Source organism: Pseudophryne corroboree, chromosome 3, assembly GCF_028390025.1.
Source record: "Pseudophryne corroboree isolate aPseCor3 chromosome 3, aPseCor3.hap2, whole genome shotgun sequence".
Lineage (NCBI taxonomy): Eukaryota > Metazoa > Chordata > Amphibia > Anura > Myobatrachidae > Pseudophryne > Pseudophryne corroboree.
The window spans coordinates 62212970-62233557 of record NC_086446.1 but is presented as its reverse complement, the minus strand read 5'-3'; the positions used below and the strand labels follow the sequence as shown (position 1 = coordinate 62233557).

General features: G+C 50.3%; 1 protein-coding gene across 1 annotated transcript in view; it reads right to left on the bottom strand.

Annotated features, from left to right (window-relative positions):
* Window positions 1-20588, bottom strand: part of LOC135054728 (NACHT, LRR and PYD domains-containing protein 3-like) — a 470020-nt gene that overhangs the window by 183237 nt on the left and 266195 nt on the right. Inside the window, exon 9 of the mRNA XM_063958025.1 lies at window positions 7163-7333. Within this exon, the coding sequence (XP_063814095.1) occupies window positions 7163-7333 (171 nt within the window). The remainder of the gene's footprint in view (window positions 1-7162; window positions 7334-20588) is intronic.

The following is a 20588-nucleotide window of genomic DNA, read 5'->3' as shown; positions in this document are numbered from 1 at the left end:
TCTATCAAAGGGACCATGATCTACAAAATACATTATATAGTGAAAATATGTAACGATTGAGTCGCACGCTACGAACACATAAACTCTACCGTAAATACGCATACCGTGCACCTGCAGGGGTGCATGTAACAGCGGGTATGCGCACGCACGGGAGAGTGTACGCATGCGCAGAGCGGACCTGTATGAGGTGCAAATATGGCAGTGTGCATAGTGATATTTTTCTGACTTTGACAATACCTATCACAAAAATGCTGTAAGATTTTTATAAAAAATCGTGTCTGAAATGTGCATACACCGCAATGTGCAGGCACGTCGGTCCGCAGTTCTGGGATGGGGCGAACAATGCGATCGCACTGGCGATCGCAAGGTGATTGACAAGAAGAGGATGTTTGTGGGTGGCAATTGACCATTTTAGAGGAGTGTCCGGAAAAACGCAGGAGGGACCAGGCATTTGGAGGAATGATTTCTGACGTCAGCTCCGGCCCCGATCACGGCACTGGAAGAGTTAGTCCTGGGCTGAGCAGAGACTGCACAAACTTCTGTTTGTGTAGCTCTCCTGCACATGCAATCGCACCCCTGCACAGCGATTTCCCCCACCCCCTGTAGGCGGCGACTACCTGATCGCAGCAGTACAAAAATCGCCTGCTACTGATCAGGTCTGAATTAGGCCCATAGTTATTTATGCAACTATAAAAACATAGTATATATAACTATAAAACCAGTGGCGTAACTAGAAATTTTTCTCCCCCAAGCCAAAAAATTCTTCAGCGCCCCCCCCCCCCCATAATTGGCACCAGGAAAGGGACAAACATGTGCGCGCCGAAGGCGCGCGGCGCCAAAAAGGGGCGTGGTTTTGTTTAAATGGGCGCGGCTTCGCATAAAGAGGCGTGGCATTGCAGGAATAGACTACCTTATACCCCAGTTTTGCAACCTGCACGCCCAGACGTTAGCCACCACAGGAAAAAAAAATAATCCTGATTCATGCCCCTTCCATTATTTGTCATTTTTCCTCCTTATAGTAATGCCCAGTATACATTATGCCACATACTGCAAAGGCCCTTAGACATTATTCCACACACAATAATGCACATGACACAATATGCACACACCGTAATGCCCCCGACACATTATGCCACACACCGTAATGCCTGTGACACATTATGACAGGAATCGCAATGCCCGTTATACATTATGCTACACACTGCAATGCCCCTGATACATTATAGCACATACCACAATGCCCATGATATAGTATACCACACACCGCAATGTCCGTGATACATTATGACACACACCGCAATGTCCGTGATACATTATGACACACACCGCAATGAACCTGAGACATTATACCACATACCACAATGCCCATGATATAGTATACCACACACCGCAATGTCCGTGATACATTATGACACACACCGCAATGCCCATTATACATTATGCCACACTGCAATGACCCTGAGACATTATACCACATACCACAATGCCCGTGATATAGTATACATACACCGTAATGCCTGACACATTATGCCACACACCGCAATGCCCATTATACATTATGCCACACACTGCAATGACCCTGAGACATTATACCACATACCACAATGCCCGTGATCTAGTATACCACACACCGTAATGCCTGTGACACATACCGCAATGCCCGTTATACCCTATGCCACACTGCAATGCCCCTGAGACATTATACCACATACCACAATGCCCGTGATATAGTTTGCCACACACCGTAATGCCTGTGACACATTCTGACACACACCGCAATGTCCGTGATACATTATGCCACACACCGTAATGCCCATTACACATTAAGTCTTACATTAAGGCTTCTAATTACTTTTAAATTACCTGCTCGTTGCCAGGGGTTTCATGCTCTTGGTTCCATGCACGGTGCCAGGGGTTTTCATGCTCAGGGTGTCATGCTCGTTGCCAGGTGTTTCATGCACTCGGTGTCATGCTCGTTGCCAGGGGTTTCATGCACTGGGTGTCATGCTCATTGCTAGGGGGTAGTGCTTGTTGCTAGGGCTGTGCTCCCAGTGCCACATATGTCCTCAGTGCCAGATATTCCCCCACGGTGCCAGGTACTCACATGCCCCCAGTGCCAAATATAGCCTCTCCCCCCAGTGCCACATATGCCCCCAGTGCCAGATATTCCCCCACAATGCCAGGTGCTCACGTGCCCCCAGTGCCAAATATAGCCCCCCATGTGCCAGGTACACATACAGTGCCATATATGCCCCCTCAGTGCCCCCCCAGTGCCATATATGCCCCCTCAGTGCCTCCCCAGTGCCATATATGCCCCCTCAGTGCCCCTCAGTGCCATATATGCCCCCTCAGTACCCCCCAGTGCCATATATGCCCCCTCAATGCCCCCCCAGTGCCATATATGCCCCCTCAGTGCCCCACCAGTGCCATATATGCCCCCTCAGTGCCATATATGCCCCCTCAGTGCCTCCCCAGTGCCATATATGCCCCATCAGTGCCCCCAGTGCCATCTATGCCCCCTCAGTGCCCCCCAGTGCCATATATGCCCTCAGTGCCCCCCAGTGCCATATATGCCCCCTCAGTGCCATATATGCCCCCTCAGTGCCCCCCGCAGTGCCATATATGCCCCCTCAGTGCCATATATGACCGCTCTGTGCCCCCCCAGTGCCATATATGCCCCCTCAGTGCCATATATGCCCCCTCAGTGCCATATATGACCCTCAGTGCCACCCCAGTGCCATATATGCCCCCTCAGGCCGTATATGCCCCCTCAGTGCCCCCCCCCTGTTCCATATATGCCCCCTCAGTGCCCCCCCAATGCCATATATGCATACCTCCCGCAGTGTCCCGCGATGGGGGGGGCAGTTGGGAGGCTCCTACAGTCACTGCTCTGCATAGCAGAGCAGTAGTGAATAGACGCTGTGCGCATGCGCACAGCGTCTATTCAGCGCAGACAGTGGGAGAGAGGGCATGCCAGCAGCTCACAGAGCGCTGGGCATGCCCCCTCAGTGACGAAACGGGGGCGTGGCCCGCGATCGCGGGTCCTCCGCGAAGCCACGCCCAGTTTTCATAGGACACGCCCCCCGACACGCCGGAGACTGAGAGGGACACGGGAGAGGAAAACGCTGTGCCCTCTGTGTCCCTACTTCACAGCGGGGGGCTAGTGACAACAGATTGACATGCGGACGTTCGTCCACATGTCAATCTGCTCTAAGTCAGTGGCGGCGCCCCCGCAGCCCCTCGCCCCCAAGCCACCGCGAGGGCTGCGGGGGCAGTAGTTACGCCACTGTATAAAACATACACCACAATATACATTACGTTGCATACATAGCTTTTTTACAGGCAAAATACAAATTTCTAAAAAACACTGTAATCCAGTATTTTTTTTTTAAACAGTGCTGAAAACAAACAAACAAACAAACAAACAAACAAACAGCATCCTGTGTAATGCTGTTATTCACAGCTCTTGTCTCTCCCTGGGCATAGTTACTAGCTCCCTCCCTCCTCCCCCAGACCCATATAGCAGTCTCTAACCCCCCCACCCCTTCCCCTGGACCCATAGAGCAGTGCCTACCCCCCTCCCCTGAACCTTAATAGCGGTCCCCTACCCCCCTTTCCCACCATCCCCTAAACCCATATAGCAGTCCCTATCCCCCTTCCACCCTCCCTGAACCTATATAGCAGTTTTTAACCCCCCTCCCCTGAACCGATATAGCAGCTTAAGTACAGATCCCTTTCATGGGCTGGCTGGGCAGGGGGTTACCTTTTTTTTCACAGTGGCAGATGATCCGCTGCCCGATCCCCACTGCCAGATGATGCGTGCTGCCCCTGCTTCACTGAGTCGCTGCTGCCTGGAGTCACTGCTCCTGCTCCGCCCCAGCCCCTCACCCACCCCATGCCGCCCAGCACATGACATCACAGAGGAAATCCCGGTCAGCAGGCCCTGTGACGTGACTGGGATTTCCTCAGCATCTGGGAGCAGTGTAGCGCAATGACAAGCAGCTTAGCCAGCCGGGCCGCTTGTCATTGCACACTGATAGGGGACAGCGGGCCAGGCAGGATCGATTCGCGGGGTGCATCCGGCCCGCGGGCCGCATGTTGCCCACCCCTACTCTAAGTGAAATACCTCATGTTATAAATTTGTATTCTTAGTCAACTGGGTTTCCCAGGCCTGCAGTCCATTCCTCATACACCATGTAGCTATGTTTTGCCTTCAATAAAAACAGCAGATGCTGAGAGCTCCTGAGTATGGGCCAAAGGTGGATGCAATGGTGAAGTTTGCACAGTGGGACAATTATCTGTTACTGCACATGCACGAAAAGTCCTGAAAACCCCTACAGCATTGTATTCCCCTGAGTGTACACAGAACCGAAGTGTTGCATATGGGATCGCTGCCATTAGAACCTGCAAGGAAAAACCATGGGTATGCCTGAGTAGTGAGGTGCCTTATGTGTGCACAAAATAATTCCATGTCATGTATATGTTATGGGAGCTGTCACTGGCATGTCACTGATTCTCAGATGCCCAGCTGCCTCCGCAGAAGCCGTGTTTATACAATATCTCAACGAGACACTACACAAGCCATAGGCTAATTCAGGGGTGTAGTGAGCTGTGGAGGGCGCAGGCACTTTTTCAGGGTCATGGCCTTATTGCAAGAGGCACGGCCACACCCCTTCATACAAATTAATGGGAAAAAAAGTATTTTCAGCACCGCAGATTTAGGGGTGCTATCGGGCCCCTCAACAAGGGGCAGTTCTAGAGGGGAACATGATCAGTGTGATTGCTCCCCCAACCCCTTCCGCACTGGCAGAAGAGACTGCTGCTAAGTGGCAGCAGTCTCTCTGCACCACCACAGTCTAGACAGCACACAGAAGAGTGTGCTGGCTGGAGAATGAAACTGCTGCTGCCGACAGGTAAGGAGTTGGTAGTGGGGGGGTGTAGGTGGTCCTGGGCGACTCCATCAGTGCAGTGCCCACCCACTTTAATATCAGATGGGCATGATTAAGAATTGTATTATTCAAATTGGGTGGTGTATCAATATTTTGTGGAACATGTATTAGGCTGACAACTGGATGAAACTTAATTACTCTGCTGGGACACAGTTGTTTACAATACAGCCCAGAGGTGTAAGATTTCCTTTGACGTAGGGGAATCCCTCAGAGACACTATGACCAGCAAAGTGTGAACTGTTCTTCCTGGGGCCTGCTAGAATGGCTCAGAAACCCCAAAGTGTAAGCTGAGAATCAATCCCTTCTGGGTTTGGAAGGGTTAATGGAACCCCAAGAGGTGGGGGCCTGGTGTTGAGTTGCAGCAGGGTTTAAGTATGAGAAACACTGTCTGAAAGTTGTTCATTGTCATTGAGGTGGGTCCAGTGAGAGACTGGCTCCTGAAATGATACCAGCTTATGAAGGGAGGCTTCACTCAACCAGCATTCTATACTGCAGGTGATATAAATGTTGTCCTTTTTTTGTTTATTTTTATTTCTTGAAATTGTGATTACTTATGTGACTATTTTAACTACTACATTCTTGTAACACTTATTGTAAATATACGCTTTGAAGTATTGTCTTGAATTAAATTCCATAATTCTAATTCTGGTTTCTGTGTTCTCAACCCAAAGCCCCGACTGGCTCATGATACCCATTTTTTAAGTATTAATAATTGGGTGTATGGGTAAGAGTCAGCGCTTGCCTTGGGCCTGTCCCTAAAGGTACTGGATGTTGTTCCAAACTCTCTCCGGCAGGTGGCAGTAACCGCATTGAGTAACCACATGTGCTGCGGTAACCAGAAAGGTGTCACAGGCAGCAGTTCTCAGATTGACGTATCTTGAGGATTTACGCACTGGAATCGTGACAATCAGGCCCATTCTCAGGTAGTTAGTACCCACTCCCCCCATCTCAGCAGCATTGGGCTAATGCAGGTCTGGATGGTGAAATTAATTATGTGTAGATGGCAGAGTAACATGTCATGGGTGTTGAAAATGGGCATCTCAAGCTTGCATTGTTTGGCACATGTTAATACACATGGGGAAGGCTGAAACTAACATTTGCTTATTACCGCCACTGTGAAAGTTTGTCAAGCCACCCTCTGTTACCTTCCCCAAATGCTGACAACCTGTCACTCACTTTGTGGTTAAATTCTCTGTGCATGCACTATCGCTAATCAATCGCTGCTTGTGCTAAGTGTAGTTATGGAGCTCGCACAGTGGCAAATAATCGTTCTACTGTGTACAACATCAATATTGCATCCAACTCTGAATCAGGCCCTGTGCACGGCAAAGCGATATATTGTTGCATCACATCACCACATTGCGGGGTCGCACCATCGTACCTAGTTTAAGGGGCTGTGGACCCAATACATGATTACACGTGTTCAATCTGCAATCTAAATTGCAGTGTAAAAATAAAGCAGCCAGTATTTACCCTGCACAGAAACAAAATAACCCACCCAAATCTAACTCTCTCTGCACATGTTATATCTGCCCCCCTGCAGTGCACATGGTTTTGCCCAACTGCTAACAAAATTCCTGCTGCGATCAACTCGGAATGAGGGCCATTGACTGATAGGGCAGCCGTGTGGCTTCACAGACTGGACACAGCAGTAGCGATGCAGACGCCATGTTTTTGTACCTATGAGCTCACAGCTGACAGTGAGCAGAAGCAGAACAGTATTTTGACACATATGCAGTGCATGCGTTATCTGCCGATAATCACTCACTTGCGTTAACATCAGCATTTACATGCAATCATGAATTGGGCCCTGTGTCCTCAGATCACTCCGAGAACTGTATTTGTCCTAACTTTCTCTTTCTTTTTCCAGAGTTATGGTTTTGAAATACAGTAAAATTATTTCATGTTAGATTTACAAATCTATAACATAACACATAGAGGGTTATGTGTTTTGACGCAGCAGAGCGAACGGGTCCCTGCTGCGCATGCGCCAGTGCCGTAGTGCGCCTGCGCATACGAGACGGCCGAAAGCCGTAGTAGGACAGCGCTCTCCTCTGCCTGATTGACAGGCAGAGGCGATCGATGGGCTGGGGATGGGGGTGAAACGGCGGCGACCACCAGTTTTCTGACCACCAGCATCCTGACCGCTGGCAAATTATACCCAACCCCTCTGGCTGAGAGAACAGTTATATAAACACTGAGACAGATCTTACCTAAGATCCTGTAGGACACAGGCTGGATGTCTCAGTCCCTCACACAGAAGTTTTATTCCAGAGTCCTCCAGAGCATTGTATGACAGGTCCAGTCTGGTCAGAGAGCGGTTTGTAGTAATAACAGAGCAGAGATCATCACAGCAGGAGGAGGTCAGCTCACAGCCCTGTAACCTGATGAGAGATGAGGGATCTGGATTAGGTTATTTCTTATTTTCATCTTCAAAATCAACATGAAATTATAACTGAAAGACTAAAATTGTAATGTAGATGCCAATGACGTAACTAGACATTTTAGCACTGTGTGCAAGAAACAGCATTGGTGCCCACCCTATATTCAAAACAGGGTCAGTGCGCGTCTTAGGTGTGCACCAAAAATATAGGGGTGTGGCTTCATGTGGAAGGGGCATGACCACAAAATAATACCAATTCATGTTACGCTGCACAGTAGTCTCCATTATTCAAATTACGCCAAAAAGTAGTACCACTTACACACATTACGCAAGGTAGAGTCCCCTGTCACACATTACAGCAGGTAGAGTCCCTTTTTACACAGTATGGCAGACAGAGACCCCATTTACACATTACGGCAGGCAGAGTCCCCCTTTTACACATTATGGCAGATAGACTCCCCCTTTACACATTACAACAGGTAGAGTCCCCATTTACACATTACGGCAGGTAGAATCCCCATTTATACATTACGACAGGTAGAGTTCCCATTTATACATTACGGAAGGTAGAGTCCCCTTTGAAACATTACGGCAGGTAGAATCCCCTCTGACACATTATGGCAGGTAGAATCCCCTCTGACACATTACGGCAGGTAGAGTGCCCATTTACACATTACGGCAGGTAGAGTTCCCATTTATACATTACGGCAGGTAGAGTCCCCTTTGACACATTACGGCAGGTAGACTCCCCTCTGACACATTGCGGCAGGTAGAGTCCCCATTTACACATAACGGCAGGTAGAGTCCCCTCTGATACATTATAGCAGGTAGAATCCCCTTTGACACATTACGGCAGGTAGAATCTCCTCTGACACATTACGGCAGGTAGAGCTCCTTTTTACATATTGCGGCAGTAGAGTCCCCTTTTACACATTATGGTGTTTATATAACCCCCCCTCCCCCCCCCGAAATATACTGCATTTGCCCCTGTGCCTCCCAACCTTCGCCTCTCTCTCATGCTGTGCTGCTTGTTTATGCCGATTTTACCTTTTGTCCTGAACTGAGCGGTTCCTCGGCTATAACTCCCTTCAGACTGTCACTGTAGGAGCCGGGGGAGAAGGTGGATCTCAACTGCCACAGGCACTGCACAGAGGGACTCTCCAGGCGCTGCTGTAAGCTCCTGCGGATGTGTGGGGGGGTCAGGCAATATGTTCGCGTGGCTCAGTGTAACCATGATGAGGGGGCGGACATTAATCGCAGCTTCCCACGCTGCTGCACTATAAACTCCGGCTTGGCTGGAAGAGGAGGTGGAGGTGATTGCAGCTCAGTGTTACCAATATGCGGGGGCGGGCATTACTCGCGGCTTCCCGCATTTACACTGAAAGCTCCGGCTTGGGGTGGAGGGGGAGGAGAGAGGCGGAGCTGACAGTCACTCATCACCTGTTTAATATCTATTTTGCTGGCGGCTGGATGAGCCACAGGTCATCCTGCGCTGTGTGCGAGGCACACAGCGCACATACCTAGTTACAGCGCTGGTAAACACCATCTTGCTGTATAATTCAGCTACTAGGATGTGAAAAAACCTCAAGTCAAACATATGATCTAAAAGTACCATACTTAAGTGACTTAGGGCCTAATTCAGACCTGATCGCTGCTGCAAATTTGTTAGCAGTTGAGCAAAACCTGAGGGGTCATTCAGACCCGATCTTACGCTGCAATTTTTTGCAGCCGTGCGATCGGGTCTGAACTGCACATGCGTGGGGGCCGTCGCTGGGCAGTGACGAAAACAGTGAAGAAATCGTTTGAAGCGACGAACGCAAGAAGATTGACAGGAAGAGGCCGTCTGGGGGTGTCAACTCCCTGTTTTCTGGGAGTGTTGAAGAAAACGCAGGCATGCCCGGCCGTTTCCAAGGAGGGATCCTTACGTCAGCCCCAGCAAGGATCTTCACAGCGGGTGAGTAAGTAACTTTTTGTTTGTGCAGCTATGCACAGCAAATCCCCCTTCCCCTATGGGCGGCGATAACCTGGTTGCAGCAGTGCAAAATATAGCCTGCAGGCAACCAGGTCTGAATTAGGCCCCATGTGCACTGCAGGGGGGCAGATATAACATGTGCAGAGAGAGTTAGATTTGGGTGGCGTGCGTTCAATCTGCAATCTGAATTGCAGTGTAAAAATAAAGCAGCCAGTATTTACCCTGCACAGAAACAAAATAACCCACTCAAATCAAAGTTTTTCTGCACATGTCACACCTGCAGTGCACATGGGGCCTAATTCAGACCTGATCACTGATTAGAGATGAGCGCCTGAAATTTTTCGGGTTTTGTGTTTTGGTTTTGGGTTCGGTTCCGCGGCCGTGTTTTGGGTTCGACCGCGTTTTGGCAAAACCTCACCGAATTTTTTTTGTCGGATTCGGGTGTGTTTTGGATTCGGGTGTTTTTTTCAAAAAACCCTAAAAAACAGCTTAAATCATAGAATTTGGGGGTCATTTTGATCCCATATTATTATTAACCTCAAAAACCATAATTTCCACTCATTTTCAGTCTATTCTGAATACCTCACACCTCACAATATTATTTTTAGTCCTAAAATTTGTACCGAGGTCGCTGGATGACTAAGCTAAGCGACACTAGTGGCCGACACAAACACCTGGCCCATCTAGGAGTGGCACTGCAGTGTCACGCAGGATGTCCCTTCCAAAAAACCCTCCCCAATCAGCACATGACGCAAAGAAAAAAAGAGGCGCAATGAGGTAGCTGACTGTGTGAGTAAGATAAGCGACCCTAGTGGCCGACACAAACACCGGGCCCATTTAGGAGTGGCACTGCAGTGTCACGCAGGATGTCCCTTCCAAAAAACCCTCCCCAATCAGCACATGACGCAAAGAAAAAAAGAGGCGCAATGAGGTAGCTGACTGTGTGAGTAAGATTAGCGACCCTAGTGGCCGACACAAACACCGGGCCCATTTAGGAGTGGCACTGCAGTGTCACGCAGGATGTCCCTTCCAAAAAACCCTCCCCAATCAGCACATGACGCAAAGAAAAAAAGAGGCGCAATGAGGTAGCTGACTGTGTGAGTAAGATTAGCGACCCTAGTGGCCGACACAAACACCAGGCCCATTTAGGAGTGGCACTGCAGTGTCACGCAAGATGTCCCTTCCAAAAAACCCTCCCCAATCAGCACATGACGCAAAGAAAAAAAGAGGCGCAATGAGGTAGCTGACTGTGTGAGTAAGATTAGCGACCCTAGTGGCCGACACAAACACCGGGCCCATTTAGGAGTGGCACTGCAGTGTCACGCAGGATGTCCCTTCCAAAAAACCCTCCCCAATCAGCACATGACGCAAAGAAAAAAAGAGGCGCAATGAGGTAGCTGACTGTGTGAGTAAGATTAGCGACCCTAGTGGCCGACACAAACACCGGGCCCATTTAGGAGTGGCACTGCAGTGTCACGCAGGATGTCCCTTCCAAAAAACCCTCCCCAATCAGCACATGACGCAAAGAAAAAAAGAGGCGCAATGAGGTAGCTGTGTGAGTAAGATTAGCGACCCTAGTGGCCGACACAAACACCGGGCCCATTTAGGAGTGGCACTGCAGTGTCACGCAGGATGTCCCTTCCAAAAAACCCTCCCCAATCAGCACATGACGCAAAGAAAAAAAGAGGCGCAATGAGGTAGCTGACTGTGTGAGTAAGATTAGCGACCCTAGTGGCCGACACAAACACCGGGCCCATTTAGGAGTGGCACTGCAGTGTCACGCAGGATGTCCCTTCCAAAAAACCCTCCCCAAACAGCACATGACGCAAAGAAAAATAAAAGAAAAAAGAGGTGCAAGATGGAATTGTCCTTGGGCCCTCCCACCCACCCTTATGTTGTATAAACAAAACAGGACATGCACACTTTAACCAACCCATCATTTCAGTGACAGGGTCTGCCACACGACTGTGACTGATATAACGGGTTGGTTTGGACCCCCCCAAAAAAAGAAGCAATTAATCTCTCCTTGCACAAACTGGCTCTACAGAGGCAAGATGTCCACCTCATCATCACCCTCCGATATATCACCGTGTACATCCCCCTCCTCACAGATTATCAATTCGTCCCCACTGGAATCCACCATCTCAGCTCCCTGTGTACTTTGTGGAGGAAATTGCTGCTGGTCAATGTCTCCGCGGAGGAATTGAATATAATTCATTTTAATGAACATCATCTTCTCCACATTTTCTGGATGTAACCTCGTACGCCGATTGCTGACAAGGTGAGCGGCGGCACTAAACACTCTTTCGGAGTACACACTTGTGGGAGGGCAACTTAGGTAGAATAAAGCCAGTTTGTGCAATGGCCTCCAAATTGCCTCTTTTTCCTGCCAGTATAAGTATGGACTGTGTGACGTGCCTACTTGGATGCGGTCACTCATATAATCCTCCACCATTCTTTCAATGGTGAGAGAATCATATGCAGTGACAGTAGACGACATGTCCGTAATCGTTGTCAGGTCCTTCAGTCCGGACCAGATGTCAGCATCAGCAGTCGCTCCAGACTGCCCTGCATCACCGCCAGCGGGTGGGCTCGGAATTCTGAGCCTTTTCCTCGCACCCCCAGTTGCGGGAGAATGTGAAGGAGGAGATGTTGACAGGTCGCGTTCCGCTTGACTTGACAATTTTGTCACCAGCAGGTCTTTCAACCCCAGCAGACTTGTGTCTGCCGGAAAGAGAGATCCAAGGTAGGCTTTAAATCTAGGATCGAGCACGGTGGCCAAAATGTAGTGCTCTGATTTCAACAGATTGACCACCCGTGAATCCTTGTTAAGCGAATTAAGGGCTCCATCCACAAGTCCCACATGCCTAGCGGAATCGCTCCGTGTTAGCTCCTCCTTCAATGTCTCCAGCTTCTTCTGCAAAAGCCTGATGAGGGGAATGACCTGACTCAGGCTGGCAGTGTCTGAACTGACTTCACGTGTGGCAAGTTCAAAGGGCATCAGAACCTTGCACAACGTTGAAATCATTCTCCACTGCGCTTGAGACAGGTGCATTCCACCTCCTATATCGTGCTCAATTGTATAGGCTTGAATGGCCTTTTGCTGCTCCTCCAACCTCTGAAGCATATAGAGGGTTGAATTCCACCTCGTTACCACTTCTTGCTTCAGATGATGGCAGGGCAGGTTCAGTAGTTTTTGGTGGTGCTCCAGTCTTCTGTACGTGGTGCCTGTACGCCGAAAGTGTCCCGCAATTCTTCTGGCCACCGACAGCATCTCTTGCACGCCCCTGTCGTTTTTTAAATAATTCTGCACCACCAAATTCAAGGTATGTGCAAAACATGGGACGTGCTGGAATTTGCCCATATTTAATGCACACACAATATTGCTGGCGTTGTCCGATGCCACAAATCCACAGGAGAGTCCAATTGGGGTAAGCCATTCCGCAATGATCTTCCTCAGTTGCCGTAAGAGGTTTTCAGCTGTGTGCGTATTCTGGAAAGCGGTGATACAAAGCGTAGCCTGCCTAGGAAAGAGTTGGCGTTTGCGAGATGCTGCTACTGGTGCCGCCGCTGCTGTTCTTGCGGCGGGAGTCCATACATCTACCCAGTGGGCTGTCACAGTCATATAGTCCTGACCCTGCCCTGCTCCACTTGTCCACATGTCCGTGGTTAAGTGGACATTGGGTACAGCTGCATTTTTTAGGACACTGGTGACTCTTTTTCTGAGGTCTGTGTAAATTTTCGGTATCGCCTGCCTAGAGAAATGGAACCTAGATGGTATTTGGTACCGGGGACACAGTACCTCCAACAAGTCTCTAGTTGGCTCTGCAGTAATGATGGATACCGGAACCACGGTTCTCACCACCCAGGATGCCAAGGCCTCAGTTATCCGCTTTGCAGTAGGATGACTGCTGTGATATTTCATCTTCCTCGCAAAGGACTGTTGGACAGTCAATTGCTTGGTGGAAGTAGTAAAAGTGGTCTTACGACTTCCCCTCTGGGATGACCATCGACTCCCAGCAGCAACAACAGCAGCGCCAGCAGCAGTAGGCGTTACACGCAAGGATGCATCGGAGGAATCCCAGGCAGGAGAGGAATCATCAGAATTGCCAGTGACATGGCCTGCAGGACTATTGGCATTCCTGGGGAAGGAGGAAATTGACACTGAGGGAGTTGGTGGGGTGGTTTGCGTGAGCTTGGTTACAAGAGGAAGGGATTTACTGGTCAGTGGACTGCTTCCGCTGTCACCCAAAGTTTTTGAACTTGTCACTGACTTATTATGAATGCGCTGCAGGTGACGTATAAGGGAGGATGTTCCGAGGTGGTTAACGTCCTTACCCCTACTTATTACAGCTTGACAAAGGGAACACACGGCTTGACACCTGTTGTCCGCATTTCTGTTGAAATACCTCCACACCGAAGAGCTGATTTTTTTGGTATTTTCACCTGGCATGTCAACGGCCATATTCCTCCCACGGACAACAGGTGTCTCCCCGGGTGCCTGACTTAAACAAACCACCTCACCATCAGAATCCTCCTGGTCAATTTCCTCCCCAGCGCCAGCAACACCCATATCCTCCTCATCCTGGTGTACTTCAACACTGACATCTTCAATCTGACTATCAGGAACTGGACTGCGGGTGCTCCTTCCAGCACTTGCATGGGGCGTGCAAATGGTGGAAGGCGCATGCTCTTCACGTCCAGTGTTGGGAAGGTCAGGCATCGCAACCGACACAATTGGACTCTCCTTGTGGATTTGGGATTTCGAAGAATGCACAGTTCTTTGCTGTGCTGCTTTTGCCAGCTTGAGTCTTTTCATTTTTCTAGCGAGAGGCTGATTGCTTCCATCCTCATGTGAAGCTGAACCACTAGCCATGAACATAGGCCAGGGCCTCAGCCGTTCCTTGCCACTCCGTGTGGTAAATGGCATATTGGCAAGTTTGCGCTTCTCCTCCGACAATTTTATTTTAGGTTTTGGAGTCCTTTTTTTTCTGATATTTGGTGTTTTGGATTTGACATGCTCTGTACTATGACATTGGGCATCGGCCTTGGCAGACGACGTTGCTGGCATTTCATCGTCTCGGCAATGACTAGTGGCAGCAGCTTCAGCACGAGGTGGAAGTGGATCTTGATCTTTCCCTAATTTTGGAACCTCAACATTTTTGTTCTCCATATTTTAATAGGCACAACTAAAAGGCACCTCAGGTAAACAATGGAGATGGATGGATACTAGTATACAATTATGGACGGACTGCCGAGTGCAGACACAGAGGTAGCCACAGCCGTGAACTACCGTACTGTACTGTGTCTGCTGCTAATATAGACTGGTTGATAAAGAGATGTCGTAGTATGTATGTATAAAGAAGAAAGAAAAAAAAACACGGGTAGGTGGTATACAATTATGGACGGACTGCCGAGTGCCGACACAGAGGTAGCCACAGCCGTGAACTACCGTACTGTACTGTGTCTACTGCTAATATAGACTGGTTGATAAAGAGATGTCGTAGTATGTATGTATAAAGAAGAAAGAAAAAAAAACCACGGTTAGGTGGTATACAATTATGGACGGACTGCCGAGTGCCGACACAGAGGTAGCCACAGCCGTGAACTACCGTACTGTACTGTGTCTGCTGCTAATATAGACTGGTTGATAAAGAGATGTCGTAGTATGTATGTATAAAGAAGAAAGAAAAAAAAACCACGGGTAGGTGGTATACAATTATGGACGGACTGCCGAGTGCCGACACAGAGGTAGCCACAGCCGTGAACTACCGTACTGTACTGTGTCTGCTGCTAATATAGACTGGTTGATAAAGAGATGTCGTAGTATGTATGTATAAAGAAGAAAGAAAAAAAAACCACGGTTAGGTGGTATACAATTATGGACGGACTGCCGAGTGCCGACACAGAGGTAGCCACAGCCGTGAACTACCGTACTGTACTGTGTCTGCTGCTAATATAGACTGGTTGATAAAGAGATGTAGTAGTATGTATGTATAAAGAAGAAAGAAAAAAAAACCACGGGTAGGTGGTATACAATTATGGATGGACTGCCGAGTGCAGACACAGAGGTAGCCACAGCCGTGAACTACCGTACTGTACTGTGTCTGCTGCTAATATAGACTGGTTGATAAAGAGATGTCGTAGTATGTATGTATAAAGAAGAAAGAAAAAAAAACCACGGGTAGGTGGTATACAATTATAGACGGACTGCCGAGTGCCGACACAGAGGTAGCCACAGCCGTGAACTACCGTACTGTACTGTGTCTGCTGCTAATATAGACTGGTTGATAAAGAGATGTCGTAGTATGTATGTATAAAGAAGAAAGAAAAAAAAACCACGATTAGGTGGTATACAATTATGGACGGACTGCCGAGTGCCGACACAGAGGTAGCCACAGCCGTGAACTACCGTACTGTACTGTGTCTGCTGCTAATATAGACTGGTTGATAAAGAGATGTCGTAGTATGTATGTATAAAGAAGAAAGAAAAAAAAACCACGGGTAGGTGGTATACAATTATGGACGGACTGCCGAGTGCCGACACAGAGGTAGCCACAGCCGTGAACTACCGTACTGTACTGTGTCTGCTGCTAATATAGACTGGTTGATAAAGAGATGTCGTAGTATGTATGTATAAAGAAGAAAGAAAAAAAAAACCACGGTTAGGTGGTATACAATTATGGACGGACTGCCGAGTGCCGACACAGAGGTAGCCACAGCCGTGAACTACCGTACTGTACTGTGTCTGCTGCTAATATAGACTGGTTGATAAAGAGATGTAGTAGTATGTATGTATAAAGAAGAAAGAAAAAAAAAACACGGGTAGGTTTTATACAATTATGGATGGACTGCCGAGTGCCGACACAGAGGTAGCTACAGCCGTGAACTACCGTACTGTGTCTGCTGCGACTGGATGATAAATAATGATATAAAAAATATATATATATCACTACTGCAGCCGGACAGGTATATATATTATATAATGACGGACCTGCTGGACACTGTCTGTCAGCAGAATGAGTTTTTTATAGAATAAAAAAAAAACACCACACAAGTGAAGTCACACGACGAGTGTTTAACTTTTTCAGGCAATCACAATATAGTATACTACTAACTATACTGGTGGTCAGTGTGGTCAGGTCACTGGTCAGTCACACTGGCAGTGGCACTCCTGCAGCAAAAGTGTGCACTGTTTAATTTTAATATAATATTATGTACTCCTGGCTCCTGTTATAACCTATAACTGGCACTGCAGTGCTCCCCAGTCTCCCCCACAATTATAAGCTGTGTGAGCTGAGCACAGTCAGATATATAATATATACATAGATGATGCAGCACACTGGGCTGAGCAGTGCACACAGATATGGTATGTGACTGAGTCACTGTGTGTATCGTTTTTTTCAGGCAGAGAACGGATATATTAAATAAAACAACTGCACTGTCTGGTGGTCACTGTGGTCAGTCACTAAACTCTGCACTCTCTTCTACAGTATCAGCCTCAGGTCAATCTCTCTCTCTCTCTCCTAATCTAAATGGAGAGGACGCCAGCCACATCCTCTCCCTATCAATCTCAATGCACGTGTGAAAATGGCGGCGACGCGCGGCTCCTTATATAGAATCCGAGTCTCGCGAGAATCCGACAGCATCATGATGACGTTCGGGCGCGCTCGGGTTAACCGAGCAAGGCGGGAAGATCCGAGGCGCTCGGACCCGTGAAAAAAAACATGAAGTTCGGGCGGGTTCGGATTCAGAGAAACCGAACCCGCTCATCTCTATCACTGATGTGTATTTTCGCACAGCAGCCGATTAGGTCTGGACTGCGCATGCACCGGCGCCTCAGTGCACCATCTCAGACGGCTATCTCAGCCCTGCGATAGCCTCTGCTGGGCGGTAGGGGGCGGGCCGGTGGTATTTGGCCGCCGTGTTGAGGGCGCAGTCCAGGCAATGCAGGCGTGCCTTGACCAGGTGGGGTGTGGGGCGCAGCGGCAGCGTGACATCATACGCAGCCGCTGCGACCTTGACAGCGACGAGTAGCTCCCTGCCAGCGTGCAGGAGCTGCGCTGGTAGGGAGCTACTCGTCATATACAAAAGCATCGCCGCTGTGCGGGAAGGGTGAGCCAGACATGCGGGGCAGACTAGCCCTGTGCTGGGCATCCCCCCCGCATGTATGAGTAACTAATCGTAGCGCACGGCTACGATCAAGTCTGAATTAGGCCAATGATTTTGCCCAACTGCTAACAAATTTGCAGCAGCAACCAGGTCTGAAAGACTGCGTAGGTTATGACTGTGGCCGAGACAGCATAAGCTCACCGGCTGGGCATGCGGCACGCCTCTTAATGCATCACTCTGGCATGGAAGGGGTTACAGTTTTTGTGGGAGGAACGTAAGGGAAACTGCCTGGATTGTGATTGGCTGGATTCTGTATAGGGGCTGGTCTGACATATATATAGTCTGCAGACTTTGGACAGCCTGCCTCTTTTCCTGTTTTTCCGTGAACTGCAAGTACTACTGAATTAATCTTACCTGTTCATTTTCAATTCTTGTTTTCATTTCCTAGCTCTCTTCTCTCTTATTTTTCCCACTCGCTTCTTCCTTCCCTATTCTTCCTTCTAGTTACCTCTGCTGTTTCCAATCCTGCTCCCTTACTCTGTTCTATCCCTCTAGCTAACTTGTTGCAGCCTCAGCCTGAGCTCGTAGCGCGGGCCTCCCCGCCCGGCTCCTGGATTCCACTGAGGTCCGGCCGGCCCGGGGTAGACCTGGTGCGGCTGCTGGACAGGAGACTCATGGCGGGCGCGGCCGGGCTCGGCCGCCCGCCCGTGCTCCACTGCGTCGCGCTCTCCTCTCCGTCCCCGCCGCTGGCTGCGGCCGTGGATGGAGCGCGGGAGGTCCAGCTGCTGCTGAGGCGGCCTGACAGGGACCGCGTCGCGCCGTCCCTGATCCCACGCTCGGCCCGGCTGCCGGCCGCATGAGTCATGTGGGGCCGGGACAGCGTTCCCGCCCTGCTGCTCGGTGGCTCTCCCCAGCCATGGGGCATAAGTAAAAAATAATTAAATAATAATAAAAATAAAAAAATAATAATATAAAAATATATAAATAAATAAAATACATAAATAATAATCAAGGCCAGCCAGGCCACACCCACATATTATAATTTGATACCGGGTGACACGCTCCAGGGGGGGGGCGTGTGGCAGGCGGACCCGAGGGGTCCGACGGCGCGCGCGTGACGGCATTTCCTGCAGTCACCAGGGGGGCCCATATGAGGCTTACTCCCATTGGTGCTCTCAGGTCCGGGTAGCGCCCTCCCGTGGCAGGGCGGCGTTCCCGCTCTGCGGCCGCAGATGTCCTGTTGCCGCCATTGTACCTGGCAGGGCCCGTCGGACGGGGTCTTTCCGCGTCCGCCCGCGGAGGGACGGGCCGCCAGGCCTCTCCTGCCGAGGTTGGCCCCGTGGCGCCAGCCCCTTCTGGGTTGGCTCGCGTACCGATTTCTTCTGCTGCCAGACATGGCCGTGCAGCCCCTGTCGGTCATAGGCTGGGGTCCCAGCTGCCGGTCACTCGCCGCATGATGGGTGGCATGCGCATGCGGGTGGCAAGCGATCTGGCCCTCCCCGTGTCCAGATTCCTACTTCCGACACGGCTGCGGTCAGCCTTCAGTCGGACGTTGCTCTGCCCCCATCTAGCGGTGATGACAATCCGGTTTCTCATCCTGAGGCCTATGCTCAGGATAGGAGGAGGCGCAGCGCAGGCAGTTCAGCCAGGTTTTATCGTGGCAGGACAGATCTGCCGTTATACCCGGCAGTTAGGTCTCTTCCGGGTCCTTCTCTCTACGGGTGGTTTGCGAACCTCCCGTTGGGGCGCGGGACTCGCGTTCCGTGTCTGAGCTTGGAGCTACGGCATCCACTCCTTTGGTAGATGCACTCGCGTTCCGTGTCTGAGCTTGGAGCTACGGCATCCACTCCTTTGGTAGATGCCACCGTTTTGTGCGCCATTTGTGCCACAGTCATGTCGGCGGTGCCCCCCCTTCCCTTTGTCATCCTCCGTACACGGGGCACAGGGGCCGGACACCGCTTCTTTGGCTGATAGCTTCGCTCAGACGCTTACGCCGCTCCTGTCCTCTGGCGGCTGTGGGACCGGTGGGGTCCACGGGAACTATGTCTCTTTTGTCTCCCCAGTCGTGGACGTCGGGACCGGAATGGAGTCGGCCGGTGCCTCAGTGAGTCATCCGAAGGATACAGGGACGGACGGAGTTGCTTCTCGTGCAGGTTAGTTTTCTTCGAACCCTGACTTGTCCCGGGGCAGTGCGGTTACCCCCCCCCCCCCTTAGCGGGTTGGGATCTAGTACTCAGTCCCGTCCTCTAGCGAGGGTAGACGTACGCGTAAGGTTTTTCAGCAAGCGCAGTAGACACAGGCGTAGGCGTCGGGGCACGGACTCATCCCTTGGCTTAACGTTCTCGGAGGGGGTGTCCTCCGACGGCGGTTTGCACAGGGTCAAACAGCGCGAGCGCCGGTATTCAACCTCTTCCGCCTCGCAAGTGTCATTCGTGTCGGACACCGTTCACTGCGCTAACACGGCGGTACAACGTGGTCTGATGCCCCGGGTCCGGGACGGGATCCGTAAGGGCCAATACGTCAATATCTGCTCCCTCACTAGTGTTGATCGTTAAGCTTTGCTTTCGGCTACATGGACATGGACAGGGCAGCGAAACCGCTTTGCGATCCTACCCTAATTGGGTTAGGTGCATGTTAATCTACGCAGCGTGTTATTTATAGACGCTCCCGGACGTGCACATGAACCTAGTGCTCTATCAATTCCTTATACACGTGCCGTACCCAGAGTATAAAGGGTCGGCTGGGCGACGTCACTATTAGGTCTTCCGGCGCACTCTGCTCGGCCGGGAGATCTCAATTTTCGGTATTATGGATGTCGAATTGTGCTCGGAGCTGCCGATGGCCTCCGTGGCCACCGGTGAGGGCAGTACGGCGAGACGGTGGCCAAAGCGGCCTGGCTCTCGTTCTGCTGCTTTTTGAGACGGTCCATCCCGTACAGGGCATGGTAAATGCTTCACTTTCAGTAATGCCCAATGTGAGTTGGGTGGTAGGTGTCATTTTTGTCGCTCCTGCATCGGATGTGGCGGAGCCCATGGGATCAAGGACTGCACCAGTCCTGGGACACGGGGTAACTCCGGCTCGCAGACCCGACAGAATCGGGTTCCCGCAGCCCAAGGTGCTGTCCTTGGCCCCCACACCAATTAGATTACTGGCGCTCATACCCTGGCTGCGA